We start from the raw sequence: 10,503 nt of genomic DNA on the forward strand, positions 1-10,503 counted from the left end.
TCGTTGTGCGCCGAGACTACGGGAACTTTCCCGGCCCGACGTCACGGTCGCTCCGTGAAGTGGACGCGAGTGCCAACGATATGTGTTGCCCCTAGTGAACCTCGCCAGAGTGAACGCAACCAGCATCAGTCGCAAGGATCGGCCGAACGTCGGGGCACTCGAGGAAGTTATCGGTCACGGCAAAGGATTTGCTCGGCTGCGATTTTTTACACCGCAGCAGTGTCTCGTGCGCCTTTCGAGAGTCTGCTGCGTGCACACTGCATGCTTGTGTTTCCATTCTTTCGTCTCTAGGGCAACCTACGTTTGTAGCAGTGCCGATACTACAGCTACAAAACACACAGTCTCTCTAGACGCAAAGAAAAAGTAAATCGAGCCGGCAATTAGGCTAGGGAAACTATAGCGCGTTAATTGCTGTCCCTCACTGTACTTACTAATTGTGTCGTATACTGAAATGAGGTGGAGGGAAAACGCATTTTCCGTCGGTGGGATCAGAACCCACAACCCCCGTATTACGCGTCCGGTGTTCTACCAAGTGAGCCACCAATTGAGCTACCACTTAAGCACGAGGTGATTTCTCGACGGCTAATTTGGTTGCAAATTTGCAAGTTGCAGCGATGGCGTAGTGGGTAGAACATCAGCTTCGCATGCAAGAGGTCCGTGGTTCGAATCCCGGTGCCGGACAATTCCCAACCGGATTAAAAAAAAAATCCGCGTGATGATGGAATTGTGTAAAAAGGCCTGGGGTGCAGCCTCACTGGCGACCACAGCCAGCAATGCACTCCCTCAGCAGAGCAGGATTGGCCACCCTGGTGTAGTACTTGGCCACTACCTCCCACATGAATACACCAATTAACCCTCGGCCCTCAGTCCCCAGCGGCTGCGAAGCAACTGACCAAGGCGGCGGTCAGACCTGCGACGCAGCAGAGGGTGCTAAGAATCTCTGGGTCCGGACAGGCCGCCATTGGAATCTGAACTTGGCTACATATAACGCTAGAACTTTATCTAGTGAGGCGAGTCTAGCTGTACTATTCGAGGAATTAGAGGGTGTTAAATGGGATGTAATAGGGCTCAGTGAGGTTAGGAGGCCACAGGAGGCTTATACAGTGCTGAAGAACGGACACGTCCTATGCTATCGTGGCTTAGCTGACAGAAGAGAACTAGGAGTGGGGTTCCTTATTCATAAAAATATAGCTGGCAATATAGAGGAATACTATAGCATTAATGAGAGGGTGTTATGTATCGTGATTAAGTTTAATAAGAGGTACAGGATGAAGGTGATACAGGCCTACGCGCCAACATCCAGCCACGATGATCAACTGGTTGAACGCTTCTACGAAGACGTAGAATCAGCAATGAGTAAGGTAAAGACACAGTATACTGTACTGATGGGCGACTTTAATGCAAAAGTAGGCAAGAAGCAGGCTGGAGATCATGCAATTGGGGAATATGGCATCGGCTCCAGAAATGCCAGAGGGGAGTTACTAGTAGAGTTCGCAGAACGCAATAATTTACGGATCTTGAATACCTTCTACAGAAAACGGACTACTCGTAAGTGGACGTGGAGGAGTCCTAATGGCGAAACTAAAAATGAAATAGACTTCATAATGTGCGACCACCCGGGCATTATACAGGATGTGGAAGTAGTTAACAAGATCCGATGCAGTGACCATAGAATGGTAAGATCTAGAATTCAACTAGACGTGAGGAAGGAACGGCAGAAACTGATACGCAAGAAGCCGATTAATCAACTAGCTCTGCGAGGGAAAGTACAGGAATTCAGAGTTTCACTTCAGAATAGGTACGCGGCTTTAACCGAGGAAACCGACCTTAGCGTTGAAGCAATGAATGATAATCTGACTAGTATCATTAAGGAGTGTGCAGTGGAAGTCGGGGGTACAGTCGTTAGACAGGACACTGGTAAGCTATCCCAAGAGACGAAAAACCTCATTAAGAAACGGCAAGCCATGAAAGCCTCAAATGCAACAGACAAAATAGAGCTGGCGGAGCTTTCGAAGTTGATCAATAGGCGTAAAGTAGCCGACATAAGAAAGTATAATATGGAGAGAATTGAGCATGCTCTAAAGAACGGAAGAAGCCTCAAAGCTACGAAGACAAAACTGTGCATAGGCAAAAATCAGATGTATGCATTAAGGGACAAGGATGGCAAGGTCACAACCAATATGGATAGAATAGTTGAGGTAGCGGAAGAGTTCTACAGAGATCTGTACAGCAGCCGAGACAGTCAGGATGATAACGTAAGAAGCAGTAATATCCCAGAGGAATCTGACATCCCACCAGTATTAACAGGAGAAGTAAAGAAAGCCCTAAAGGGAATGCAAAGAGGCAAAGCCGCTGGTGAGGATCAGGTAACATCAGACCTGTTGAAAGACGGTGGAGAGATTATGTTAGAGAAACTGGCCACCCTGTATACGAAGTGTCTCTCGACAGGGAGGATACCATAATCTTGGAAGAATGCCAACATCATCTTGATCCATAAGAAAGGGGACGTCAAGGACCTGAAAAATTACAGGCCCATCAGCTTACTGTCCGTTGTCTACAAGCTATTCACAAAAGTAATTGCTAACAGGATTAATACGACATTAGAGTTTAATCAACCAAGGGACCAGGCAGGATTTCGTACAGGCTTCTCAACAATAGACCATATTCATACTATCAATCAGGTGATAGAGAAATGCGCGGAATACAACCAACCCCTATACATAGCCTTCATAGATTACGAGAAGGCATTTGATTCGGTGGAGACATCAGCAGTCATGCAAGCACTGCGGAATCAGGGCATCGACGAAGCCTATATAAACATAATGGAAGAAATCTACAGCGCATCCACAGCCACTATAGTCCTTCATAAAGAAAGCGACAGAATCCCAATAAAGAAGGGCGTACGACAGGGAGACACGATCTCTCCAATGCTATTCACCGCGTGTTTACAGGAGGTTTTCAGGGCCCTAGATTGGGAAGAATTAGGGATAAGAGTTAATGGAGAGTATCTCAGTAACCTGCGATTCGCTGATGACATTGCATTGATGAGTAACGCGGGAGACGAATTACAGCTCATGATTACTGAACTGGATACGGAAAGTAGAAGAGTAGGTCTGAAAATTAATATGCATAAAACTAAAGTAATGTGGAACAATCTTGGCAGAGAACAGCGCTTGGCGATAGGTGGCGAGACGCTGGAAGTTGTAAAGGAGTACGTCTACTTAGGACAGGTAGTAACCGCGGAGCCGAACCATGAGAGTGAAATAACTAGAAGAATAAGGATGGGATGGGGCTCATTTGGCAAGCATTATCAAATCATGAATGGTAGTCTACCACTATCTCTCAAGAGGAAGGTATATAACAGCTGCATCTTACCGGTACTTACCTACGGAGCAGAAACCTGGAGACTTACAAAGAGGGTTCAACTTAAATTAAGGACGACGCAGCGAGCGATGGAAAGGAAAATGATAGGTGTAACCTTTAGAGACAGGAAGAGAGCAGAGTGGGTCAGGTAGCAAACGGGGGTTAAGGATATCATAGTTGAAATTAAGAAGAAGAAATGGATGTGGGCCGGCCACGTAGCACGTCGGCAGGATAACCGGTGGTCATTAAGGGTAACTGACTGGATTCCAAGAGAAGGCAAACGCGTGAGGGGAAGACAGAAAATTAGGTGGGTAGATGAGATTAAGAAGTTTGCAGGTATAACGTGGCAACAGAAAGCACAGGACCGGGTTGATTGGCGGAACATGGGAGAGGCCTTTGCCCTGCAGTGGGCGTAGACGGGCTGATGATGATGATGATGAATTTGGTTGCAAATTTCGTGCAAATGCGCATTTACGCGGCTTTGAATAAACTGGTAAGACGGAGTAAGCTAAAGCGTTTTTATCCCCGTCAAACACTGTAATTTTAGCTACCTGGAGGCTTTCTGGGGAAGTATACCATCGCATAAAACAAGATTGCAAACGTGTGCAAGTGCCGGCATCTAATACCAACTTTACAGGACTAATTTCGAAACCGCCGGCATCGCAACATTTATTATTTCTGATTCACAAAAAAGTGTCTGTTATTTCCTTAGACATCGCGGGAGCCAAAAATACAGAATGGCTGGTCCGCGAACAAAAAAAAATTCAAACAATTGGGATCGTGAGAACTCTTTACTAAACTGGTAAAATACTCGTTCAAAGCTTCCTCTAACTCCTTTTATGATGTTACATTGCCATCAGTCGCTATCTCTCTAATGGTGTCCTTACAGCCATCTTGGCCAAGAAGAGTGTTAATACGTTTCGAAACAATATCTCACTTTCACGTAATGTCATCGTTAAACAGTGTTGTCTGCGTTACCAAAAAAAGAAAGCTGAATTCCTTACTCGTTATACTAACAAAAAAGGAACGTGTTACCGCCCCATACGTTACCTACAAAAAAAGATAACGCGTTACCGTTACCGAAAAAAAGAAACGCTAGTTACTTCTGCATACCACTGAAACGGCGCCACCAGGGAAGACGAATGCACACGAAAAAGAGGACACGAAACACAAGCGCCGACTCTCAACTGAACTTTTATTCACATGCTCAGAACATAAATATATACCCACGCGTGGCCTCACACAGATAACAAACCCGTACACAAACGTATGAAAACCGGTGTGAACTAAAAAACAAAAATACATCTACCCATTCAAGTGTAAGATTCCTGCGTTCTGCAACGCTACTGACGGGAAGCTGATGCATGACTCTTTTTCCTTTTGTATGTGCCAAGCCTCGATAATCTCATTCATTCATTCATTCATTCATTCATTTTATTACCTCAAAGGTCCCGGTTGGGATATTACATGAGGGAGTGGGTATTACAAAGGCTAACAATATAATGGTAGTTATGATGGGATAGTTTCGATGAGCCGTTTAAATGCTTGGGTGTCGATGATGGTGGCGACTTCGGTGGGCAGGTCATTCCAGTCTTGGGCTGTGCGCAGGAAAAACGATTGATGAAAGGTCACAGTATGGGCTTGTGGTGGATATACTGCGTTACAGTGACTGTTGCGGGAAATGCGGTGGGCTCTTCTGATGTATGGGTTATCTAAAGGCAAAGAATGGAAGAATTTATGATAAAGGTTAAGACGTGCGATTTTGCGGCGCTTAGCCAGATCGGATAAGTTAATCTCTGCTTTTAGTGCCGAGATGCTTGATGTGTATGAATAGTTAGACAGTATAAATCGTGCCGCACGGTTCTGGACAGACTCGAGGGCGTAAGTGAGGTTATTGTGGTGAGGATCAAAAATCGCATTTGCATATTCTAGCTTTGGCCGGACAAAGGTTTCGAAGGCAACTTTTTTAATAGAAGGAGGAGCGAGCGAAAGGTTACGGCGTATATACCCTAGAGTACGATTAGCAGAATTGATTATGTGGTTAATATGACAGGTCCAAGTTAGGTCACGCGAGATGTACACACCAAGATATTTAAATGAATCGACTGTAGTAATCTGGTTGTTATTGATGCTGTAGTTATAAACAACGTGATGTTGACGATGGTGAATAGACATTAACACAGTTTTAGTTACATTCAAGGACATGAGCCAAGTGTTACACCAGTTCTGTATGCGGGTGAGGTCACATTGTAGTATGGAATGATCAGAGGGGTTATTAATTGCGCGGTAAACAACACAATCATCTGCGAATAGACGGATGTGAGAAGAAATATTACAGGGGAGGTCATTAATGTATATCAAGAAGAGGAGGGGACCAAGTACGGTACCTTGCGGTACGCCTGAAAGAACGGGTGTTAGAGATGAAGAGCGTGAGTTAGCATAAACAAATTGCTGACGGTTGGTCAAAAATCCTCGTATCCAGTTTAAAACACAGGGGTGGATGTTAAGACGGGATAATTTTAATAAAAGACGACCATGGGGGACCTTGTCGAATGCCTTTTCGAAGTCTAAGAATATTGTGTCAGTCGGAATGTTACGGTCTAGGTTTATGTGTAAATCATGCAGAAAAAGAGCAAGTTGAGTGTCACAGGAGTAATGTTTGCGAAAACCATGCTGACTTGGGTGAAATAAATTTACAGATGTTAAGAAGTTAGCAGTATGCGAGTATATGATATGCTCCATTACTTTACAAGAGACGCTTGTTATAGAAATCGGACGGTAGTTACTCGGCGATGCTCGGCTTCCTTTCTTGAAGACTGGGATGACCTTGCCCACCTGCCAGTCATGTGGAACTGAACCGCTGTCGAGTGATTCCTGAAATATGAGCGACAAAAACAGGCTACACACATGTTTAGTATTTTTTAGCACTTTAGCATTGATGCCGTCTACTGCCGTGGATGATGAGTTATTCAATGATTCAATGACTTTGACTATGCCGCATGAATCGAATGTGATGTTTTGCATCAGCGGATATGCGGAAAATGGAAGATCGGGTAAACTGTTGGGTGGCTCATTAGTAAAAACAGAACTAAATACTGTGTTAAGAGAATCAGCAATTTCATTCTCAGGAATAGGTAGGCCAAAGCTATTATTAAGTGAAATCTCACTACATTGAGAGGGATTAATTGTTTTCCAAAATCGCTTCGGGTTATTTTGCAGCATAGCTGGTAGGGTGTTAGAATAGAACTTGTGCTTAGTTTCGATGGTTAGTTTATAATATTCTTTCTCCACTGCGTAATAATTCTGCCATGTGGAAGCACAGTTAGCTCGTTTGGCAGCTCGAAATAGGCGTTTTTTCTTATTATTTAGTCGTTTGAGGGATACATTGAACCATGGGGAATTTATTTTCTCTGTTATTGTGATGGTAGGAATATAAATACGTATAAGACGATGCATCTCTGCTTTGAAAAGCAACCAATTCGACTCGAGAGAATTTAGCTGAAAATTAGCGGAAAAAGTGTCAAAGTATTTGCAATGGTTGACGCTTGGGCAAGTTGGTGTGGATTCATTTCAAAAAAGGTTTACAGCGCAAGAACGATTAGGAAGGGACGAGACAACAGAGGTAAAGAGCGCTGTCACACTAAGATATTTACCTCTGTTGTCTCGTCCCTTCCTAATCGTTCTTGCGCTGTAAACCTTTTTTGTCAAAGTATTCTGTTAATTCTCGGTTTATGCTAACATAGTCTCCTTTATCGTAGAGGGTAAGTGTTTTTCGATTTTTTTGTTTCTTTAGTAAGTTGCAATAAAACGAGGCATGCACTGTTAGATGATCACTCAAGCCGCGCAAAAGGGTGATAGGCGTGAAGTTATCAGGATGCGTTGTTAACACAAGGTCCAAAACGTTCGACGAGTGATCAGTGATGCGCGTGGGATCAGTGACGAGCTGCGTTAAGCCGAATGTTATGCATGTGTTTAGGAAATCGCTTGCCGGGCTGCTGTTAGATAGTGAAGAAGCGGGATCAGACCAGTCAATGGAGGGAAAATTAAAATCGCCGAACAAAAGGACAGGGCTATTAGGGTACTTGTTTATTAATGTGTTCAGACCTTCATGAAATAAAGGCGTGAATGAACTGTCGGAATTAGGGGGCCGATAGCAGACACCAATGAGGATGTGCGGGTGTGTGGCTGTGCATCGAAGCCAAACCATTTCCAATGGTGAAGGAAGGTTTACAAGTGAACAATGCAGATTCCGGTTAGTGGCGATTAATACACCGCCACCGCGCGAGTAATCGGCTCTATCTTTCCGGAATATGTCAAAGTGTGAAAGAAAGGGGAGAATCTCGGAATTATCGACGGATGTGTTAAGCCACGTTTCTGTTAATAGTAAGACATCACATGAAGATGAGCCTATTAAGCTGCACAGTGCATCGCGTTTGGGGATTACACTACGAGTGTTAGCCAGTAAAAATGAGAGGGGCTGATTCCGTGAAGAAGGTTTATTACGAGATCTCAATGATGGCTATCGACGTTCTTCAACTACCCTATTAGAAATGTGGTCGTAATAGTAGGTTTTATCGTTCGTGATAAGCTTTTCATGACGTAACCTGTATCGCATGTTCTGGGCCCTTCCAAACTAATAATAATAATAATAATATCTGGGGTTTAACGTCCCAAAACCACGATATGATTATGAGAGACGCCGTAGTGGAGGGCTCCGGAAATTTCGACCACCTGGGGTTCTTTAACGTGCACCTAAATCTAAGTACACGGGCCTCAAACATTTTCGCCTCCATCGAAAATGCAGCCGCCGCGGCCGGGATTCGATCCCGCGACCTTCGGGTCAGCAGCCGAGCGCCATAACCACTAGACCACCGTGGCGGGGCGGCCCTTCCAAACTCGGAGAGGCGTTTATGGGCAAGGCGCGTGCTGGGGGAGAGGTCTTGCGCGACGGCATAGCCTGTATCTTTGAATTTCCGCCCCGAAGACAAGATGCGCTCTTTATCTTTAAAGTGAGCGAATTTCACGATTATAGGCCTGCGTTTCCCAGTTTGGTAAGACCCGATGCGGTGTGCACGCTCGATATCGCGCGGTTCTACCTGTATGTCTAGGATTTGTTTACAATGTTCGATGACAATTTTTTCGGAATCAAGCCATGTTTCCTTAGGTTTATCTTCTATGCCATAGAAAACAAGGTTATTTCTTCTAGATCTATTTTCAGCCTCATTCATCCGGGCAGACAGTGCATTTATCTGTGCCGTATTTTCGGTACATGTCTCATTCACTTTAACTAATTCAACCTGCATTTCGTCGATACTAGCACAAGATGTCTCGATTTTGTCGAGCCGTGCTTTAATTTCACTGAAAGTTTTATCATGATCAGCCAATTTCTTTTCGATCGACTTTAGCTGCGCCAGCATCGCCGTCTGCCCGGATTGCAGTTCATTCAAAACTTTCAGAATTTCTTTGTCGGGGCCGGGATTAGATTCAACATCACCAGCTAGCAAGACAAGGCTTGGTAACATATGATAACAATCACTCACAATGGAACAAAAACGCCGTGGGCCCGGCAGCACCAGGAGTGCTCGGTGACTAGTTGGTTTTGCGTAAAGGCAATAAGAGTTCATTACCTGCACCAGGAAGAAGCGAGGAACGTTAGCACGGGTCATCGTTAGCGTGCTGCCGGACCCACTGAAAGGCGTGTTGCTCCGAGCTTGCTTTTTAACCAAATCCCACGCATGCGTGGAATGTGCAGGGGTGGTTCCGGTGTTCAAGTGGCCGACTGAAAGCCACGATGCTTGTTGATACGGTCGACGGCCGGGCACGAAGTGCGCAGACCGGGATGCTCCGAAGACAGGTTGATTTGAGGACCAGAATAGTCCCACCGCATGATGCTCGGGCAGCAGAGGCGTCGCGTCCGGCCATGGCCTGACAGCAGATGGTGGGAACGTGGTACAGAGGCCGGAAGGCTCCAGTAGCTGCAAACTCCAGAGTCCGAGAAACTGCACCAGGAAGAAGCGAGGAACGTTAGCACGGGTCATCTTTAGCGTGCTGCCGGACCCACTGTCCCACTGCGTGCTGCCGGACCCGCTGCCGGACCCACTCTCGAGTTGTCTGGTTATCATGCCGTTACACTATGCGAGTTTCACTGAACTGGGGTTTACATACACACTGCTGACAATGCGCAGCCATATGCTATAGGCCATCGCCACGTACACCCTTATCATGTTCTCTTATCCTAACATTAACACACCTTCCAGTCTGGCCTTTGTTGCGGCGCCGCGAGACAGGGGAATTCGGTAAACAGCACACGTGGCACGCTCGATTGCTTGAGACCGGTGCTTCACACCACAGCTCTTTGCTTTTTTTCATTTCTGCTTTTCTGTTTACACGACGGCAAATTCCTCCTAATTTGTTGGGCACCGAAAAAACCACATGCACGCCGTTTCTGCCAACTACGGTATTTAGTCCGTGCGATAGCGCGTGAATATATGGCACGACTGCGGAATTATTTTTTTGCTTTTTCAACAGGTACTTCTTGACCTGCCCGGCCTATTGCCGACTTAATCCCTCGGATCACTTTTGCGCATGCCTAGTTACCACATCATCAGGGAAAACCGCGCTTTTTATTCTGCCTACTTGTCGTGTCACGCTTTCTTTCATCCTATGACGACACGTCTTGTTCACAGCTGAGCGTGGACACGAAACTGCTACACCATCCTTTACTACTTTCGAACGCCCTGAAGAGTAACTTAGAATTTCTTTTTTCGCGCGTGGCCAAAATTCCCAGCAAATATGGTCCGAAGTAACGAACCACATCAGGTCCAGAAAACGCAGCTGCCCCTGCTAGGAACCTCAAAACTAAACCTAAGGCCCTTGCCTTCTTCTCCGAGCATCTCGAGTACATCGTCCACTGATTTGGATACTCCGTCCTCGTCTCTCACCAGGTAGTCATCCACGTTCCTGAAGACATCACAACCGGCTAGCTTTCGTTCTAAGACTTCATCGATACACCCTAAAAAAACATTGCTCAAAACAGGTGCAATCCGCGACCCCATGCAGATTCATTTCTTCTGCAAGTACAACTTATCTTGAAAACCTACAACCGTGGATTTTAAATAACAAGTCAAGATTTCGAGAAAT

At 45.5% G+C, this 10,503-nt stretch overlaps 1 protein-coding gene across 7 annotated transcripts; it reads right to left on the bottom strand.

The window, feature by feature from the left end:
• Positions 1-4,775: 4,775 nt before the first annotated feature.
• On the bottom strand, positions 4,776-9,420 carry LOC119403993 (uncharacterized). 7 transcript variants are annotated; one of them, XM_037670626.2, is made up of 3 exons: positions 8,991-9,420; positions 6,150-6,237; positions 4,776-4,961 (listed from the first exon to the last, which is right to left on the bottom strand). In XM_037670626.2, the coding sequence occupies exons 1-3, from the start codon at positions 9,399-9,401 to the stop codon at positions 4,873-4,875; spliced, it is 588 nt and encodes a 195-aa protein (XP_037526554.1). In that variant the 5' UTR covers positions 9,402-9,420; the 3' UTR covers positions 4,776-4,872. The 7 variants fall into 7 exon arrangements, with proteins under 7 accessions (XP_037526554.1, XP_037526552.1, XP_037526553.1 ...); XM_037670624.2 differs by having other exon boundaries at positions 4,776-5,075; XM_037670625.2 differs by having other exon boundaries at positions 8,904-9,420.
• Positions 9,421-10,503: the final 1,083 nt, after the last annotated feature.

The sequence above is a fragment of the Rhipicephalus sanguineus genome, chromosome 9, assembly GCF_013339695.2.
Source record: "Rhipicephalus sanguineus isolate Rsan-2018 chromosome 9, BIME_Rsan_1.4, whole genome shotgun sequence".
Taxonomy (NCBI): domain Eukaryota; kingdom Metazoa; phylum Arthropoda; class Arachnida; order Ixodida; family Ixodidae; genus Rhipicephalus; species Rhipicephalus sanguineus.